Source organism: Amblyraja radiata, chromosome 10 (assembly GCF_010909765.2).
Source record: "Amblyraja radiata isolate CabotCenter1 chromosome 10, sAmbRad1.1.pri, whole genome shotgun sequence".
Lineage (NCBI taxonomy): Eukaryota > Metazoa > Chordata > Chondrichthyes > Rajiformes > Rajidae > Amblyraja > Amblyraja radiata.
Genome location: NC_045965.1, coordinates 61,331,457 through 61,352,654, shown reverse-complemented (window position 1 = coordinate 61,352,654; position 21,198 = coordinate 61,331,457). Strand labels below are relative to the sequence as shown.

Here is a 21,198-nt window from a genome sequence, read left to right as displayed (position 1 = left end):
CAATAGGGACAATTTTATATTTATATCAAGCCAATTAACCTACAAACTTGTACATCCTTGGAGTGTGGGAGGAAACCGAAGATCTCGGAGAAAACCCGCGCAGGTCACGGGGAGAACATACAAACTCCGTAAAGGCAACACCCATAGTCAGGACTGAACCCGGAACTCTGGCGCTGTAAGGCAGTAGCTCTATTGCTACTCCACTGTGCTGAAAGGGGAGGTGAGGGAAAAATATGTCTTTTGGTGGAATCTCATGAAGGTGATAGAAATTATGAAGGGTGATTCATAGAATGCAGAAGATGGTGGGATGTACGGTAAGGAACTGGGGTACTTTTAGAAATGTTTTACAATTATTGAAATGTATTGAACTTTATAAGTTGACACAATTAAGTTGGAAAGTTAACCAGGTGGTGCCATTTATTATATCATAGAAACAAATTAACTTGCACCTCCTTTTATACATTTCTGGTTTATTTATTATGGCAGAAGAAGGAAAATTGAAGATAGCAACTCAGACAATTTGTGGAGCACTCCCTCAGTACTGAATTGAAACTTTAGCAGAGGTTTCTCTGTTACTGAATTAAAATATTACCTTGCAGATGCTCGAAAGAAATAAGAGGGAAGATAGCTGATTGTACGGGCACTTCCTGTACACCTTGCAACATAGATCCCAACACCAGGCTGCCTAAAGGCAATTGTAAATTCTTCCCAGAGATGGATCAGAGTTCATCATCTTCGATAATGTACGTGCAGGGTCTCACAAATGTAAGTGGAGTTGAAGTTATATTTTCTCAAACATTTGTTTCTCTCTGTATAGTTCTATGTTCTGTTGTGCTGAAGCAAAGCAAGAATTTCATTGTCCTATCACAGACACATGACAATAAACTCTCTTGAATCTTGAGTTCATTTGTATCGTTTCCAGAACTCATAGAATTTTGGAATCCGACTAGTTTCACTGTCCTTCTGATTAATTTTACTGTTTGTATGCCTCGTTGTCACCTTCCCCATAGCCAGCAATAAACCATTTTACATTTTCATGACCATTGTCTACTTTGATCTGTCATTTTCATACCTTCCATATCTCTTGTCTCCCTCTCCCCTGACTCTCAATCTGAAGCGTCTCGACCCGAAATGTCACCCATTCTTTTTCTCCAGAGATGCTGCCTGTCCCACTGAGTTACTCCTGCACCTTGTGTCTATCTTTGGAATGATGGTCGAACAGCACAGAAACAGGCTCTTTCGCCCACTTGAATCTAGGATCTACTGAATCCCACGACAGAAAGCAAAGAACAAACAACACTTAGCTGAGCTAGATACCTTGTGTCATGTTTATTCTACAAGCCCCTTTTACTTACATTCTCACCAATCATAACCCATGCGCAGATAAGGCGAATTAGTGCGTCTGACCTTGGAGTTGCTATTGGGCTCTTGTGGCTGGGCCTTCCCGTGAGGCTGCTGGTGAGTCGCCAGTGGTGACAGGCTGTATGCAAAACCAACGTGGGCATGAAGGCGCCACAGCTCCCCACACAGCCACCGAGTCATACAAGGTGGCGACGATCTGGCTTTGTCCTGCTGCATACCGGTCTGGCGGGTTGATTTTATGGCCTGAACTTGTTTGGTATTGCAGCGTGGGAAGTCTTTGACAGAAAGTGTTGGGTTCTTGTGACTTCGCCGGTTCAGTGGGTGAGGTAGTCGGTTGGTTCTCGACATATGCTGGCTTTAACCGGTCAACAGATACAGTGTCAGTTTTTCCGTTCCAATTGATCACAAAACTCTTGGGTAGGCGTTGGATGACTTGGAAAGGGCCATCGTATGCTTGCTGAAGAGGTCGGAGGACGGCGTCTTGTTGGGCCTAAACATGTGTGCAGCATTGGAGGTCAGCAGGCACGTAGACCATTGCACGTGTTCGCCGTGTCGGTGTTGGCCTGAGATGCTGCATAGTTTGCCGTAATTGATCGACATACGTGCTTGGATCATAAGATCTGTCTTTGGGGATTCGTTTTACAAAATTCGTCGGGCAGCTTCGGAGTTGTGCCGTAAACAATTTCCGCCGATGAACATCCTAGGTCTGCCGTCACCGCTGTATGAATGCCAAGCAAAACAAGAGGCAACCGTTCACTCCAGTGCGACGCGTCTCCTCCGGCTGCTAGAGCGGCTTTCAACTGGTGATGGAACATTTCAATCAGGCCGTTCGCTTGTGGGTGATACGCAGTCGTTCAAATCCGGTTCGTACCCAAGAGGTCGGTTAGTGTTTGAAACAGCACAGACTCGAATTGCAGTCCTTGGTCTGTTGTGATCGTACTTGGGACCCCAAAGACCAAAATCCATCGGTCAACAAAAGCGGGGGTTATTCTTTCCGCTGAAATGTTGATGACTGGGGTAGCATCTTGCCATCTTGTGAACCGGTCTTCACAAGTGAGCAGATATGTGTATTGTCTTGACAGTGGGAGTGGGCCGACAAAGTCCAGGAGGCACGTGCTAGAAACGGGTCGGTACAGGAAACTCACCGAATTGGGTCCTAGTGTGCCTGGAGATCTTGGATTGGTGACACGGTAGACAAGTCTTCGCCCAAAATCCAATGTCACACTTGATGAAAGGCCAGATGAAACATTTGGAGACTAGTTTTATCGTAGTCTTCTTGCCCGGATGTGATAAGTCGTGCAGCACGCTGAAAACTTCTCGATGCATCGGCCTAGGCACAAACGACCTGGGTTTACCAGTGGAAGTGTCACATATGATGGTTTCTCTCATGTCACCGATAAGTACAGTACATCTTCCAATTTTAGGGCTGTATGCGTCTAGCGGTAATGGATAAGATTGGGATCAATGCTGCCATGGCATAAAAATCGATGAGTGTTGCCGCATTCAGAGCATCCACCTCCAGTTTTGATAGGGCGTTGGCCAGCAGATTTGCTTTTCCGTGACACTTAGCTGAGCCAGCCACCTTGTGTCACGTTTATTCCAGAAGCCCTTTTTACCTACATTCTCACCAATCATAACCTGTGTGCAGTTAAGGCCAATTAGTGCATCTGACCTTGGAGTTGCTATTGAGCTCTTGCGGTTGGACCTTCTCATGTGGCTGCTGGCGAGTCGCCAGCGGTGACAAGGTGCAAAACAAACGTGGGCGTGAAGGTGCCACAAGTCCACGTTGATCAGCAAACACACATTTTGTTCTAATCCTACACTAATCCCATTTTATTTTCACCCACATTTCTCCCCATGGCAGAGGTGTCTATACTCAGAAAGTTAAAAAAAGTTTAGAAGGGATCTGAGGAAGTATTAATTCACCCAGAGGTTGCTTAGAGTCTGGAATGTACAGCCAGAGTGGATGGTGGAAGGAGAGACACGTCCAACTTTTAAGAAGCTTCTTGGCAAGGCTATTGCTAAGTGTGATTAGTACAGATGGGTTATCGATACTTGGCATGGATATGTTGGCCAAAGGGATAGTATCTGTGCTGTATGAATTTTTGACTATAAAAAAGTAGGGACGAATGTTTAACTTTGTGCCGAAGCCTAAACTGTGTATTGAGAATCTGTTATAAAACCTACTCAATTTTCATTTTTATTTTATTCATGCCTCGTCTAAAGTCTTGATGTATTAATAATATATTATGTGTATAGTTTACCTTAATGTTTTTTTCCTTGTGTGTTTGGCATCGTTCCTAAAATCCATGATATTTATTTCCATTATCCAGGCGGGTAAATTCTGTGATGACAAGACTCACAATGCTGAAGTGCCCAACTCACAGAACAGAATATGCAATTACAGGAGCACTTGGGACATGATCAGCAAGTCGGAGGATTTCAAAAACAGTTCCTCACCCCACACTGGATCAGTCATCCCAACGTTCACGTTTCTTCAGGCCAAGCACCGTGTTGTTTGCTTAGTCCTTGATGTCTCAGCAAGCATGGGGTTGGTAAGGTCTTTCTCAATATACATTTCATAGAATAGGTTTTCACACCAAAACTGACCTGCAATAACTAATATTGAATTCTTCTTGTCAGTAACTTTCGTTCCCAAAGCTTTCACACCCAGTTTGTGCAGAATGCATTTTATAATCAAGCAGAACTTTTCGTTTAGAAATAGAAGATTGTATTTTATAGCAAGGAAACAGAACTGGTGTGAATAGCAGTGGACTTGGTGGGCAAAAGGGCCTGTTTCCATGCTGTATCTCTAAACCATTGCCTGTCCATTCCCTCCAGAGATGCTGCCTGACCCACTGAGTTCCTCCAGCACTTTGTGTTTTGCTGAAGATTCCAGCATCTGCAGTTCCTTGTCTCTACAAAGAAGCGACTGATTTTTGGGACCATCACCTTGTACATTGAAACTTATGTTCTTGTTCATAGGAGAATCGTATAAATAAGCTCCAACAAGCAGCCAAAGTATTCTTACTCCAGATCATTGAAGATGGCTCACACGTCGGAATAGTTAGTTTTCATTCTGCTGCATTTACTGACTCAAAGCTGAAATTAATTGATGGTGATGATGCCAGGAATGAACTTGTACAACTGCTGCCCGCAACAGCCAGTGGGGGAAGAAATATCTGCATAGGAGTTAGGTCTGGATTTGCGGTAAGATTTTCAATAATTCAACTGAATAAAAGATTTTCAATAATTCATTAGTTTTAGGCATTCCATTTCACTGCATTGCTAGCATTGAATAGGGGGGGGGGGGCGCAGCAGAGTCGCACAGCTAATAGAGCTGCTGCGTCATAGTGCCAGAGACCTGGGTTCGATCCTGACCTCGGGTGCTGTCTGTGTGGAGTTTGCACGTTCTCCCTTTGACCGCGTGGGGTTTTTTCCAGGTGCTTTTCCAGATTTTCCTTCCACACGCCAAAGTTGTGCGGGTTTGTAGATAAATTGGCCTCTCTACCCCGAGTTATCTATAGACAATGTGGACTTGGTGGGCTGAAGGGACTGTTTCCATTCTGTATCTCTAAACTAAACAAAACTAAACTAAATGCAAATGTAGAATTGCTATACAAGGAAGTAAAAATAGTAAAACACATGGACCCCCTATCATCTAATCTGAAGTCTTTGACTGAAGGAAGGTGCCAACTTGAAATGTTGTCTACCTATTCCCTCCACAGGTGCTGCCTGACCTGCTGAGTTACTGCAACACTTTGTTCAAGATTAAAAGCCCAGAGTGCTGGAATTACTCAGCAGGGGTCACGCAGCAACTGTGGGGAGAGAAACAAAATTAATATTTTCAGATCAATAATGAATGGCCAACTCTGTTTCTCCCTCCACAGGTCACAGGGTATATGAAACAATTAAGCAAACTTAGTATGTTTCTTCTGAAGGTAAAACCAGAATATATTAGAAGTACTTTGCTCAGTGTGGAGAGAAAATGTAGAGAAACCAAAAGTTAATTTAGACTGGCGACCTTTTATGTCCCGACCTGAAAAGTCACCCATCCTTTTCTCCACAGATGCTACCTGACCCGCTAAGTGACTCCAGCACTTTGTATCAATCTTTGGTATAAAGCAGCATCTGCAGTTCTTTGTTTCTAGGTTTGAGGAAATGTTTGGCGTTTCCGACTCTTATGATCCGATGTTCCTAATTGATTGCTTCGTAGGTACTTCGTGCAGATGATGGTTCTACAAGTGGCGATGAAATCATATTGGTGGTTCTTGGTGAGGACAATGGAATAAACGGTTGCTTTGCAGAGGTGGAGCAAAGTGGAGCCATAATCCACACCATAGCAATAGGGCAAAATGCGACTGAAGAACTAGAGCAGCTCTCCATTATGACAGGTAATTGTTATTGATCTCCTCTGCAATTCTTGTTCCAAGTTCTGTAGCACAGGTATTAAAGCCCTGTCCCACGGTATGAGTTCATTCCAAGAGCTCTCCCCAATTAAAAAAAAATCAAACTCGTGGTAAGCACGGAGAATGAATGTAGCGGGTACGTTGCAGCTCGGGGACGTCTCTTAGCGGCTCGTAACGCTAACAGCAGGTACTCGGGAAGACTCGCAAATGGCAGGTAAGCACGGGAAGACTCGTGAAGATTTTTCAACATGTAAATCTCCGAGTTCGAATCAGAGCAAACTCGGGAGAGCTCTTGGAATGAACTCGTACCATGGGACAGGGCTAATAGTGGGTTTACAATGAAGAATGCTTGGCCATGGAATAACATTATGGAAACTTCCAATTTCTCTGTTTAGTAGGCTTGGCACAAATCTAATCAAACATCCATATTGTTGGTCAACAACTAGGCTAAGATCTCCCAGTCATTGGATAAACACTTGGATCTCTGGGGAATAGAAATGGAATGCCTCAGTAAGTAGGTACATTCCAAGAAATGCAAGTTGGTAGGTTAATTACCGACTGTAAATTGTTCCGAATGCCCTAGTTTAAAAGGCAATTAGGAGAATTGTAATGAAGTTAATGGATACGAGAGAAAGAAGAAATAATTGGGAAATAAGTAGGAGAATGCAGTTGCTCCTGAGAACTAGCATTGATGAGATGAATGGCCTCAATCTGTACCAAATGAAATTATTTTCCTACCTTGACTAATGCACGTTAGTGATTCGTGTACATGGACCCCAGGAAACTTATAGACATGCACTCTTTCTTGCTTTTCACCATTGCAAGATGACTCAAACCTGAGGCAGCCTTAAGAAGGCATAATTTATCATTAGGATCCCCACTATTCAGGTCATGCGCTCTTCTCACCGTTACCGTCGGGCAGGAGATATACACCAGAAGGTTCCGGAACTAGTTTACTACAACTATCATGTTCTGCAGAACCCTAATCCTATTTTAGCAACAGCACCCTATGGACCACCTCTTGCACTGGCCTGGTATATTTTTTCATGTCTTATTTTTGTTTTGTACAGTTTCTTCCACCGTCCTGTGAAATTTGCATGAATAATGTACAATTTATGCTTAATTTATGATTTTTAGCGTTGTTTGAGCCTATGGGCCTGAGATTTTCATTGTACCTGTACCTCACCATACTTCAGCAGCACAGTGGTGCTGAGGTAGAATTGCTACCTTACTGTGCCCGAGACCCGGTTTGATCCTGACTACTGGTGCTATCTGTGTGGAGTTTGTACGTTCTCCCTGTGACCTTCCGGTGCTCTGGTTTCCTCCCACATTCCAAAGCCGTGTAGGTTTGTAGGTTAATTGGTTTCTGTAAAATTGTAAATTGTCCCTCGAGTGTAGGAGTTAGCATATGGGGAGTGGGGAGTGATCGATGGTCGGCGCAGACTTGGTGGGCTAAAGGGCCTGTTTCCGCGCTGTATCTCTTAAGTCTAAAGTCTTATGCATATGATAAAAATCTCAACTTGACCATTATGGAACAAAGTGGACAACCTCATAATTATTTCCTTCGCTCCATGCTGCCTCACCCGCTGAGTTTATCCAGCATTTTTGTCTACCTTCGATTTTCCAGCATCTGCAGTTCCTTCTTTAACAACCTCATAATTAAATCTGTCGGCACATTGTAGCTCACTTATTTATCAATGTATTTTTATCTCCTTCACACTTCTGCTGAAAATACTTACCATCTCGAAGCCTAAGTAAGATATTTGGCTCTTCAAAGTGATATTGATGAACCCATCCTTGTTCCAGGAGCTCCGTCTATAAATCCACAATAATAAATGATGAACAGATGAGACCCCAGCACAGATCCTTGTGGGACGCCTCCATCTGTTTTCAATTTAGCTAAATTCAATTTTAATATTATTCATTAAATGTATTAAATTTAATTTAGCTAAATTCCACTAAGAAAGGTGTAGGGATTGTAAATGTATGCATTGATAGCTCACATATAATGCATTGGCAAGGAAAATTAGTTTCTGCACTACTAGGGGCATGTAGATTTGTTTTATTGTGCAAATACTGGAAGTATCATAAGCTGTCTGCAATGTATCTGGTTAAAATTTCAGATATAAATATCCATAATATTTGACACCAAGATTCTATATGTCACTGTAAGTGTAAGAGTCCTGTCTATAAATTCACAATAATGAAAATAACATTGTTTATTCATCCACAGGATAACTGGCAAAAATAATATTTATAGCTCATAACTCATGGCTGTTAAGAAGCTGGTACTGAATTTCTACAGTCCATGAAACCTAAAAGTCGGAAATGGCTGAACTGCCCTTTATGCCTGCTCCGTCTTCATTAAGTTCATAGCTGATCCTGTGAACTAAGCATATTTTCCGGCTTCATTATCCCAGGAACACTAAAACCCTATCCATATTAGTCTGATTATATGCAATGAGTCCTTAGCCTACTGAGATATTGACTTCCAAATATTTACAATCTCCATGTAAAAAAATTGTATTTTTTATCCCTAAATGGCTGACCCTTTATCCTTAAGACTACACACCTCTTTTGAGGTTCAGCTGTGAAAGAAAACAATCTCAACAGCTCTCCCCGTCAATAGCACTCAAAAACTTACACAATACAGTTAGGCTCAGAAGATAGACACAAAAAGCTGCAGTAACTCAGTGGGTTAGACAGCATCTCTGGAGAAATGGAATAGGTGATGTTTCAGGTTGACGTTCAGTCTAAAGAAGAGTCTCGACCCAAAATGGCACCTATTCCTTTTCTCCAGGGATGCTGTCTAACCCGCTGAGTTACTCCAGCTTTTTGTGTCTATCTTTGGTTTAAACCAGTATCTGCAGTTCTTTCCTACACGTTTAGGTTCAGTTTCAGTTCAGTTTTTTGTCACGTGTACCGAGGTACAGTGAAAAGCTTTTGTCAGATTAAAGACAATACATGTGTACAACCGAGCCATTTACAGCGTATGGTCACTTGATAAGAGAATAACATTTAGTGTAAGGTAAAGCCAGTAAACTCCAACCAAGGATAGTCTGCAGGTCACCAATGAGGTAGATAGGAGTCACAAGATGTTGACCCAATAACAATGAAGCATGGCAATATATTTCCAGGATTGTATGTTGCTTGGAGAGAAATCTGGAGGAAGGGTGCTCTATGTACCTATGTATCTTTCCTGGTGATGACCATTGAGGACTCAAAATAGCTTTTGTGGTACATTTTGTGGATAGACCACAAAGTAGTGACTGTTAGATGGTGGTGGAAAGAATTCATGTTTTAAGTGGCATAGAAAATGCCAATCAAGTAGCAGATAATATTTCATTATACTCCTAACTTGGGTCTTCTAGGTGGATGAAAAGTAGATGAGTCACTTGCCACAGGATGTCGTTTCTACAACCAACTAGGGTTAAAACCTGGGCCGTGCAGGAAGGAAATGCAGATGCTAGTTCAAACCACAGATAGACACAAAATGCTGGAGTAAAACCTGGGCTATAATGTATAAATAGTTTTACTTCCAAGTAATTTTTTCAATGGTCAAAGTTCATAAACTCATAGTATCTGCTTCTGGTTTAATTTTCAGTTACCTCTGACCATTGGTATTATCTATGTTGATTATAAAGTTTGTTCATTCTGCAGGAGGTTTACAGTTTGCAGCAGCTGATAATTTGGATTCGAGTGGATTAATTGATGCATTCAGTGCATTGGTCGCAACAAACGGTGACATTAATCATCAGCCAATCCAGGTTTGATTGCTTTTCAGATACTTCTTTTCCAATCATTATTCTTGCTCACTGATTGCCGCAATGTAAACTAACAATTCCATTTGTTTGGTCTCAGCTTGAAAGTTCAGGAACAAGGATCGACAACGGCACATGGATGAATGGCACGGTTGTTTTTGATAAGACTATTGGAAATGACACCATGTTTGTGGTTACTTGGGATGCTCAGACTCCTATTGTGATTGTACGTAATCCCAGTGGAAAAACATACAACCTCGATGACTTTAGGATAAATCAAACAGAACACACAGCCCATCTTAAGATTCAAGGCACTGCACAGGTATGGACCAAAATGCATGATATATTTGACCTAACAAATCTTCTGAATAAATGCCAACAGATCAAAGATATGAAAGTCCTGAGCATGTTTGGCAATAATTGTTTGAAAATTATTTTAATTATTCACCTCAAAGACGCGGTCTAATGGCAAAGTTCACTCCTGTTACAATTCCCCACCCTACAACCTCAGAAATTAGTTTGATATTGCACCAGTTATTTAATTATTAATTGTCTTCTAATATTTTTCACCTTCAAAGATAAAACCGTGAATGATCTGTAAAGGTGGAGCCTAAGCTTTGCTAAGCTGTCAGACTTTTTTTTTTTTAAAGTGCTGGAGTAACTCAGCGGGTCAGGCAGCATCTCTGCAGAACATGGATAGGTGACAGTTTGGGTTTGAAGAAGCCGAAAACAAAGGCTGGAGTGGATGTGGAGAGAATGTTTCCAGCAATGGAAGAGCCTAGGACCAGGGGGCGCAGCCTCAGAATAAAAGGATGTATCTTTACAATGGAGATGAGAAGGAATTTCTTTAGTCAGCGGGTGGTGAATCTGGAGAAACAATACTTCATATTTCTCATGAGTAGCTTACAAGTATGAACATCGAATTCTTTAAGTTTAAGTAATATCCCCCCACCCCTCTTTCGTGTGCCCCTCGTCCCAAGTACACATGCAATTCTCCCCATTATCTCGCCACACGTTCCCTCCATTCTTGCCCACTGACCCTTTCCACCAACATCCCTCCCTCTAGCTTAACATCACACTCCTCTTCTTTCCTCATCATACATCCTTCTGTCTCATTTTCAAGTCTAGCCTTCCTAAACTAACTCCACCCTACTGGCAAACAAACCCTCCTCACCTGTATCTGCCCACCACCTGCCAGCTTTTTCCTGGCCCCACCTCCATTTTCCAGCTTTCTCCCTCTTACTACAATCAGTCTGAAGAATGGTACCAATTCAAAATGTCGCCTGTCCATTCCCTCCACAAATGTTGCCCGATCCTCTGAGTTATTCCGTTTAAGAAAGAACTGCAAATGCTGGAAAAATCGAAGGTAGACAAAAAGCTGGAGAAACTCAGCGGGTGAGGCAGCATCTATGGAGCGAAGGAATGGGTGACGTTTCGGGTCGAGACCGGAAACGTCACCCATTTCTTCACTCCATAGATGCTGCCTCGCCCGCTGAGTTTCTCCAGCTTTTTGTCGGCCTCCAAGTTACTCTAGTGCTTTGTGTTTTGCTCATGACAATTAATTCATTTAAGGTTGCTTGATTACACTCAGAAACATTTCTCATGGCATTTTCTGGATAGTAATCAGGAGTAAGTGTTGCAGCCATTCCTTCTCTCCTGAGTATGCAATATGGATAATAATTCGTCCACAGAAGCAAGAAACTGAATTTGTGACTGCCAGACTGTATAGAAAGATTTTAGAGGGGGCTCCTTGATGTATAAATAATCAATGTTTGTTTCCCAGACTGGAAATTGGATCTACAACATCCTGAATCATGGAATCGAACAGTTTGTAACAACCTCTGTTACATCACGAGCAGCAAACGCAGAAATTCCCCCAGTGAATGTCAATGCATACATGAGCAAAAAAGACACCATGAGCCCAATCATTATCTACGTGGAGGTTACTCATGGATTTCTACCAGTCCTGCATGCCAATGTGACAGCTATTATCGAACGTCCCAGTGGTCCTCCGATTCAACAGAAGCTTTATGATGATGGCTTAGGTAGGATACGTAGAATGTCCTCGTGAAGGAGCAAGTGTACCGTGGTGTACCATTATTAGAAATATGTGTAATGTGGTTGCATCTAATTCTGGTCCCCTTTCCGTAAAAATATATCAAAGAAATTGGAGGAAGACTCAACGATGCGTGTTAGGTTCAGATGTCCTTTGCCCGTTTCAATGGTAAGCCAATCAAATCAGAACCTTCACTTGACTTTTTCCACATCTCAACCAAAAGAGCGATGGTGGATCCAGGGGTGGTAACTCTCTGGGAATTCCCGTATTACCAGCTCTCATTGGGACTGGGGCAAGAACGTCCCTTCTCGGTGTGTTCCTCTTTCATCTCATGGAAGTGGGGTTGGATTACCCGAGTGTTCAGATCAAAAATGAACATGGGGAGCAAAAATAGTTGTCTCAACTCCACCAAGGGTGGATGGGGACAGCCAGTGGTCCTTGTTGAGGGGAGAAGATACATACCACACGTGGATGCACTCTGCATTCCACCTATGCTATACAACCCTCATCACTAACCCATAACCATCTAATGTCCACTTGGCTTACCTTTTCGAAATTACAGGATCAGCCATTGCCAAGGAAGCAGAGAAGGTTCCAGTGTCATTCCCAGGTTCCATGTCTAGCTGAGTACCATGAATTCCATGTCAGGTGCTTTGCTGTGTAGTGCTGCAGCCTGCAGGAATCACGTGATTGGGATGAACACCCTGCAAGGTCTAATTTAGTTCTTTTATTTAAAGCTCTTCCAACACTATCCCTTGCATCAACAGCCAGCAGCAATCTTTATTAAATTCAACAAATGCTACCCCATAACATTAATACAAGTTTCTCCTCCTCTTTTATCCCTTCAGGTGCTGATGTGAACAGCGATGATGGTATTTACTCCAAGTATTTTCTCATGTTAAATGGAGCTGGAAGATATAGTGTTAATGTGCATGTACAGGGAGAGGAAAGGATCGCACGAGTGGCACTCAGAAGAGGAGGGCATGCTCCACAGTACACAAAAAATGGTAATAAACATTTGACAATGTCATTGCAGCAATCAGGGTTTAAAACCAAAGTGAACTACTGATCTTAGCTGCTATGGAACATAGTGTTGTAAATTCTTCTTAGTGCATGGGGGAAAGAATGGTAAAATGGTATAATATAGGATTTGTGTGAACGGAACATTGATGGTTGCTATGGCCTCAATGGGCCGAAGGGCCTGTTTCCATTCTGTATTTTTGAATGATTCAAATTTATTCTATTAGCTAAATCTCTGTTTACTCACTTAACCTTACTATATCCCTTGGTATCATCTATACAATTGGCTCTCCTACCTTTCTTTGGTCAAATTTGGTCAAATAAGCAATGCTCAACAATCTTACCTGATCTGACTTTTGCCCTCAAGTCCATTTTCCTGACCATTCCCCAAAAAAGGATAATTCCTAAAATTCATGACGAAATCCTTTCTTATTTCATTTTTGTAGATGGACTCCTATCCTGAATCTATACTTTCCAATTCAAGCCTCTCATAGAAACATAGAAATTAGGTGCAGGAGTAGGCCATTCGGCCCTTCGAGCCTGCACCGCCATTCAATATGATCATGGCTGATCATCCAACTCAGTATCCCGTACCTGCCTTCTCTCCATACCCTCTGATCCCCTTAGCCACAAGGGCCACATCTAACTCCCTCTTAAATATAGCCAATGAACTGGCCTCGACTACCCTCTGTGGCAGAGAGTTCCAGAGATTCACCACTCTCTGTGTGAAAAAAGTTCTTCTCATCTCGGTTTTAAAGGATTTCCCCCTTATCCTTAAGCTGTGACCCCTTGTCCTGGACTTCCCCAACATCGGGAGCAATCTTCCTGCATCTAGCCTGTCCAACCCCTTAAGAATTTTATAAGTTTCTATAAGATCCCCTCTCAATCTCCTAAATTCTAGAGAGTATAAACCAAGTCTATCCAGTCTTTCTTCATAAGACAGTCCTGACATCCCAGGAATCAGTCTGGTGAACCTTCTCTGCACTCCCTCTATGGCAATAATGTCCTTCCTCAGATTTGGAGACCAAAACTGTACGCAATACTCCAGGTGTGGTCTCACCAAGACCCTGTACAACTGCAGTAGAACCTCCCTGCTCCTATACTCAAATCCTTTTGCTATGAAAGCTAACATTCCATTCGCTTTCTTCACTGCCTGCTGCACCTGCATGCCTACCTTCAATGACTGGTGTACCATGACACCCAGGTCTCGCTGCATCTCCCCTTTTCCTAGTCGGCCACCATTTAGATAATAGTCTGCTTTCCTGTTTTTGCCACCAAAATGGATAACCTCACATTTATCCTCATTATACTGCATCTGCCAAACATTTGCCCACTCACCCAGCCTATCCAAGTCACCTTGCAGTCTCCTATAAGATTCGTCAGACATGATTTACCTTTTGTAAATCCATGCTGACTTTGTCCAATGATTTCACCACTTTCCAAATGTGCTGCTATCCCATCTTTAATAACTGACTCTAGCAGTTTCCCCACTACCGATGTTAGACTAACTGGTCTGTAATTCCCCGTTTTCTCTCTCCCTCCATTCTTAAAAAGTGGGGTTAAGTTTGCTACCCGCCAATCCTCAGGAACTACTCCAGAATCTAAAGAGTTTTGAAAGATTATTACTAATGCATCCACTATTTCTGGAGCTACTTCCTTAAGTACTCTGGGATGAAGCCTATCTGGCCCTGGGGATTTATCGGCCTTTAATCCATTCAATTTACCCAACACCACTTCCCGGCTAACCTGGATTTCACTCAATTCCTCCAACTCCTTTGACCCGCGGTCCCCTGCTATTTCCGGCAGATTATTTATGTCTTCCTTAGTGAAGGCGGAACCAAAGTAGTTATTCAATTGGTCCGCCATATCCTTGTTCCCCATGATTAACTCACCTGTTTCTGACTGCAAGGGACCTACATTTGTTTTAACTAATCTCTTTCTTTTCACATATCTATAAAAACTTTTGCAGTCAGTTTTTATGTTCCCTGCCAGTTTTCTTTCATAATCTATTTTTCCTTTCCTAATTAAGCCCTTTGTCCTCCTCTGCTGGTCTCTGAATTTCTCCCAGTCCTCCGGTATGCTGCTTTTTCTGGCTAATTTGTACGCATCATCCTTCGCTTTGATACTATCCCTGATTTCCCTTGTTATCCACGGATGTACTACCTTCCCTGATTTATTCTTTTGCCAAACTGGGATGAACAATTTTTGTAGTTCATCCATGCAGTCTTTAAATGTCTTCCATTGCATATCCACCGTCAACCCTTTTAGAATTAATTGCCAGTCAATCTTGGCCAATTCACGTCTCATACCCTCAAAGTTACCTTTCTTTAAGTTCAGAACCATTGTTTCTGAATTAACAATGTCACTCTCCATCCTAATGAAGAACTCAACCATATTATGGTCACTCTTGTCCAAGGGGGCACGTACAACAAGACTGCTAACTAACCCTTCCTCATTACTCAATACCCAGTCTAAAATAGCCTGCTCTCTCGCTGGTTCCTCTACATGTTGATTTAGATAACTATCCCGCATACATTCCAAGAAATCTTCTTCCTCAGCACCCCTGCCAATTTGATTCACCCAATCTATATGTAGATTGAAGTCACCCATTATAACGGTTTTGCCTTTGTCGCACGCATTTCTAATTTCCTGTTTGATACCATCTCCAACTTCACTACTACTGTTAGGTGGCCTGTACACAACACCCACCAGCGTTTTCTGCCCCTTAGTGTTTCGCAGCTCTACCCATACCGATTCCACATCCTCCAAACTAATGTCCTTCATTTCCATTGCGTTAATCTCCTCTCTAATCAGCAACGCTACCCCACCTCCTTTTCCTTTCTCTCTATCCCTCCTGAATATTGAATATCCCTGGATGTTCAGCTCCCAGCCTTGGTCACCCTGGAGCCATGTCTCCGTGATCCCAACTATATCATTGTCATTAATAGCTATCTGCACATTCAACTCATCCACCTTATTACGAATGCTCCTTGCATTGAGACACAAAGCCTTCAGGCTTGTTTTTACAACACTCTTACCCCTTATACAATTATGTTGAAAAGTGGCCCTTTTTGATTTTTGCCCTGGTTTTGTCTGCCTGCCACTTTTACTTTTCACCTTGCTACCTATTGCTTCTACCCTCATTTTACACCCCTCTGTCTCTACGCTCACACATTTAAGAAACCCTTTCCCTTTAACTCCATCCTCCACTATCCCATTCGACACCCCACCCCCCTTATTCAGTTTAAAACCACCCATGTAGCAGTGGCAAACCTGCCTGCCAGAATGCTGGTCCCACACCTGTTAAGATGCAATCCGTCCCTTTTGTACAGTTCCCCCTTACCCCAAAACAGATCCCAGTGATCTAAGAATCTAAATCCCTGCCCCGTGCACCAGTTCCTCAGCCACACGTTCAAGTCCCGTATCTCCCTGTTCCTGCTCTCGCCAGCACGAGGAACTGGAAGCAAACCGGAGATAACAACGCTGGAGGTCCTGCTTTTCAGCATTTTTCCGAGCTCTCTAAAGTCACGCTGCAGAATATTCATCCCCTTCTTTCCGACATCGTTTGTGCCGACATGCACTACCACTTCCGGATGTTCACCTTCGCCCTTGAGGATTTTCTGCACTCTGTCCATGACATCCTGGATCCTGGCACCAGGAAGGCAGCACACCAACCTCGCATCCCGTCTGTTGCCGCAGAAACCCCTGTCCGTACCTCTCACAATGGAGTCTCCCACTACAATGGCGTTGCCTGCCTTAGGCCTTTTTGGTTTTGGCTCAACAGCCCTATTCGCAACACAAGCCAGTCCGCCGCCTAGTGTAAACACCTCTTCTGTCCCGACAGCTTCTAAGTGGGTGAACCTGTTCACAAGAGGTACAACACCCGAGGAAGTTGGCATTCCATGCTTCCCTCCCGTTCTCACTGTCTCCCACCTTCTCTCTTCCAGTACCTTAGGTGTAACAATCGTACTGTAGGACTTGTCGAGGAACGACTCAGTTTCTCGGACGAACCGGAGGTCATCCACTTGCTTCTCAAGTTCCCCAACACGGCCCTTCAGGAGCTCTACCTGGATGCACTTCTCGCATTTGTAGCAGCCAGAGGCACCAGCGGTGTCCTTGACCTCCCACATACTGCAAGCATCGCACTGAATCAGCTTGCCTGACATCTCCTTCTTTCGTCTCTACCTCTCAAGCGTATTGCGTGGTCTCCTCTCCTCAGCCTCTTTGCCGTCAAGCGTATTGCGTGGTCTCCTCTCCGAAGACTCTCGAGCCAAAGACTCACACTTCCCTCACAAGGCCGCTCACTCACTGCCGCTCGCTAAGAACCATCTTGCTTAAATTGACTGATAAATTGCCTGATTTACCAATTTACAAACCAAATTCCTCAGTTTTCAACTGTTTTGCCGGCACTGACTCACTTCTCTCCTCCCACTTGGGCTACAGCCAATCAGTCGTATCTCTTGCTAACCTCCTGCTGCTGTTGCTCCCAAACCTACAGCAGTTCTGAGCAAAGTCTGCCTGTCCTTAGCCTCTACTTTAACTGTTTTTCACTTCTCTCCTCCCACTTGGGCTAGAGCCAATCAGTCGTATCTTTTGCTAGAGCAGGGAAACACTCTCAAAGAAGGTACTCTGGTCAAGCCCTCTCAGAATTCTGTATATTCCAGTAAAATCTCTCATTCTTCCAAATTTCAAACAACATAAGTAGGTATGTTACAAAACTTACCTTCAGCGGCGCTGCAGTTCTGTCACTGGCCGTGTGCGCGACTTTGGCGCCTTTTGGGGGGGGATTAAAATGTCATATTCTCCTGCCTGTCCAAGATATATTTCCTCGGGCAACTCCTGATGCTGAAAAATCGTTCCGACTGCCGTTCTCGGCAGTTTAAAAAAAAAAAAACGCGCGACAATTTAATTGCTGGAGTAAAATAAAAATCTACTTCTAATGCCGTCAACGCAGACAACGGGACGGATCTCACGTACGGGACAAAACATAAGGTAAGTTGTGTATTTTACATATAAACTTGCTTCTTAGGATTACTTTAATCAAAATTTCATTGCCGAAAATGTGATTAAGTAAATATACGAACCGGCAGTGTTTTTACTGCCGATATGAGGTTTAAATTCACCGCAACCGCAACATTCCAAACGATCGCGTTCCACAAAATCTCACTCGCAAGATGATTTAAATGGCCATTAATTTACGGGAATTAAACACTAAATTCCCTCCATTTGGCCTATAAATTCATGACAATGAGATTTAAAAATCATGTTATATTGTGAATTCTTGCGTGAATGTTATTAGGACACTTAGGCTATTTAAAAATGTTAACATTTTCTTAAGAAATGGATAGATGTTTAGATCTAGTAATTGAATTTTGTAATTAGCTACAATTAGGTAACTAACTAATGATATGCTTTAATTTCAGGTCATCCATGTAAGATTGTTTCATATTTGTTTCAGAATGCTTCAATCCATAATAACTGAAAATTTCATTCAGTTCTCATAATTTTTAAGAATGTTATGGGCTTTTGACTGTCCTCGATCACAGCTTTTGAGTTAAGTCAATGGAAATGCAATAGGGAACAAGATGCTAATTTCCGAGTATTAAAATGGCTATAACATTTTTAATAATGAAGATGTGAAAGTGAATTAGGTGTCAAATTAAACTTCTGTTTATGCTTTATCTGATGGGATAAATTGCTGACTTGATTTTTAAAATCTCAAAATTTTGTAACATTGCTAACATAAGCCCATTCTGCTGGGTTTCTTTCTCGCCAAAATCAACTCATTCAATCGAAGACCCAATCTCGTGAACATTTATGCCATCAGTTCTAAGGCAACCTTCCGTAAATAAGTTCACAACTATATTCTGTGCGTCGGAGGTGGTCGTAGCGGGACCCTAAACTTTTACTCCAACAATCTTCCAAACTTAATTTGTGTTCTTAATTACTTTGTTACATCTTTGTATGCTTTTCTTCAAAATGGATAATCTATTTTTTTTTCATCTGCCACATTTCCCTCCAATTACTCCACCTATATATCTTGCGAGCTCTTGGCATCCTCCTTATAGCTCACTTTTCTACCTATCTTTGTATCAGAGTCATAGATTGAGTTATAGAGTTATGAAGCATGGAAACGGGTCCTTCAGCACAACTTGTCCATGCCAATGTCTTACCAAAATCTTGTACAATTGTGATATAATGTCCTGATTTCTATACTCAATACCCTGACTATACATTTTATTGTACCAATTGGTATATGTGACAAATAAATGTATCTTGTATCTTGTATACTCAATACCCTGACAGATGAAGGCCAACGTACCAAAATATTTTGTTACCACCCTTTTTACTTGGTACATCACTTTCAGGGAACTATGTACCTGTACTCCATGATCCCTCTGGTCTATAAAGTTGACTACATTGCACATGGCTCATTCATCTAGGTCATTAATGTAAACTATAAATACTTGAGAGCCTTGTACTGATCTCCAAGGCATCTGGTTTGTTCCAGCTTTCCAAGATGAAAATGACCTGTTTGGTTGACTCATGTTCTTAATTTCTATTTCCTGTGGCTTTGATAAGTTACCGGTAAGTTTATGTCGCAAATCTTAATGATGTGCACCTTATTTTTTTCATATAGGAAATATCCAAACACATTCAGCAAATCTTCCAAACAAGGATGGTCTTGTGGCTCAATTAGGAGGCTTCCAAAGGGTCAAATCAGGAGGAACAATTTTAGTCCCCTCAGAAGCACTCAGTATTGACTTCAGACCATGTAAAATCACAGATCTTCAAGCAACAATAGTTAAAAATAGAATTAAGCTGGAATGGACAGCGCCAGGAGGAGACTATGATCAAGGCAAAGGTAAATGGTTCTGATTTTAAACTAAGTAATCTTTGTAGTTTCTCTAAAGTTCATATGATACCAGATTCAGATTCAGATTCAACTTTAATTGCCATTGTCAGTACGAAATGCAGTAATCCAGTCAGTAATGTAGCTGTTCTTCCCTCCAAGTGCCTTCATCACTAAATACTGTTGCAACACAGAGAAGCAATGAATGAGGTGAAGGCAAATTCAACGCTACCATTTATATCAAGAGAACTGGAATACAAAAACAAAGATGTAATGCTGAGGCTTTATAAGGTGCTGGTCAGGCCACTTTTGGAGTACTGTGAGCAAATTTGGGCCCCATATCTGAGGATGGATATGCTTGCTCTGGAGAGGGTCCAGGGGATGTTTACAAGAATGATTCAAGGAATAAGTGGGTTAAGCATATGGTGAGCGTTTGACAGCACTGGACCTGTACTCGCTGGAGTTTAGAAGGTTGAGGGGGGGGATTTAAATGAAACTTACAGAATAATGAAAGGCATAGAGTGGAAAGGATGTTTCCACTTGTGGGAGAGTCAGTGGTCATAGACTTAAAGAGTGCTCGTCAGAAAGGAGGTGAGGAGGAGCTTCTTAAGTCAGAGGGTAGTTAATCTGTGGCACTCATTGGCACTTAGGGCTGCGGAGGCCAAGTGAGTGGATATTTCTACAGCAGAGACAGACAAATTCTTGATTAGAATGGATGTCAAGGGTTATGGGGAGAAGGCAGGAAATGGGATTAAGAGGCAGAGATCAGCCATGACTCGATGGACCAAATGGCCTAATTCTACACCTATAACTTGTGAACAATTCTAAAAGGGCTGGCAGCATTTTAAAAAACAATTATTGACATGTACTGATACTCCTGGTGAGTCACGGTGAGGCAAGTCAAGCTTTGGCGGAATAGGGAACGTGGAACTATTGGCGAGGAGTATCAATATCCATTTTATTGTGACAATTTTTAGGTGCAGGATGTGATTAGTGGATCTATTATGATGAGGGCAGAAAAAGCACAAGAAAATAAACAAATACAATGCAATTATTCTAAATACAAACTGCCGGAGGAGTGCAGGTCAGGCAGCATCTCTAGAGGATACGGATAGGCTACGTTTCTGGTGTCCTCAGAGATGCTGACCGCCCCCACGGCATAACTTTCAGTCCAGGGCTTTGGGAGATGTTGAACGTGAGGTGCATGTTGGTCTAGATAGCCAGGAAGTTTCTTATTTAACTATTTAATTGTGGTTTCTCATTAAAAGTATACGTGCATGCTTTTTTGTTGTCTGTAAAGGATCGCTACTCATTGTCTCATTTGAATAAGTAATCTCTCTGGTAATGTAATGCATCAAACTGTCAGCTTAAGACCATGTTCTCAAATCCTGGAAAGGGGGCTGAATTTGCAATGACTCGGGCAGGGCTGGCCTTAGAAGGTGCGGGGCCCAATTGGGAACAAATTTCATAGAAATATAAATATATAATTATAAATGAGTCATAGTCAGGCTGGTGCCGTAATTACTCAGGGTAGGCAGTCAGTAGGCTTTAAAAAAATCTTAAACCACGCATGCGCAGATTGTTCTCCTCGCCGTAAAAAGAAAAATAAAGAAAGTAACAATTCAATTTGCCCAAGGCTTCCAAATGTCCTTCTTTCAGAATTACTGATTGGGTGGGGGGTGGAGGGTGATGGCAGGCAGAGAGATGGTGGGGAATACGGGAGCACACCGGGACAAG

The 21,198-nt window shown here is 42.4% G+C and overlaps 2 protein-coding genes across 2 annotated transcripts in view; one reads left to right on the top strand and one right to left on the bottom strand.

Moving 5' to 3' along the window:
- Positions 1 to 3,908: 3,908 nt before the first annotated feature.
- On the top strand, positions 3,909 to 12,215 carry LOC116977403 (calcium-activated chloride channel regulator 1-like). Its single transcript, XM_033027833.1, has 7 exons — positions 3,909 to 3,917; positions 4,348 to 4,572; positions 5,579 to 5,756; positions 9,432 to 9,538; positions 9,633 to 9,854; positions 11,316 to 11,577; positions 12,151 to 12,215. The coding sequence occupies exons 1-7, from the start codon at positions 3,909 to 3,911 to the stop codon at positions 12,213 to 12,215; spliced, it is 1,068 nt and encodes a 355-aa protein (XP_032883724.1).
- A 7,342-nt stretch (positions 12,216 to 19,557) lies between these two features.
- LOC116977402 (calcium-activated chloride channel regulator 1-like) overlaps positions 19,558 to 21,198 on the bottom strand; it is a 60,897-nt gene continuing 59,256 nt past the window's right edge. Inside the window, exon 16 of the mRNA XM_033027832.1 lies at positions 19,558 to 19,641. Within this exon, the coding sequence (XP_032883723.1) occupies positions 19,558 to 19,641 (84 nt within the window). The remainder of the gene's footprint in view (positions 19,642 to 21,198) is intronic.

Coding starts and splice junctions, on each gene's coding strand:
- LOC116977403 (XM_033027833.1), top strand. Junction 4,573..5,578: donor GAGTTAGGTCTGGATTTGCG/GTAAGATTTTCA, acceptor ATTGCTTCGTAG/GTACTTCGTGCAGATGATGG. Junction 5,757..9,431: donor GCAGCTCTCCATTATGACAG/GTAATTGTTATT, acceptor TTCATTCTGCAG/GAGGTTTACAGTTTGCAGCA.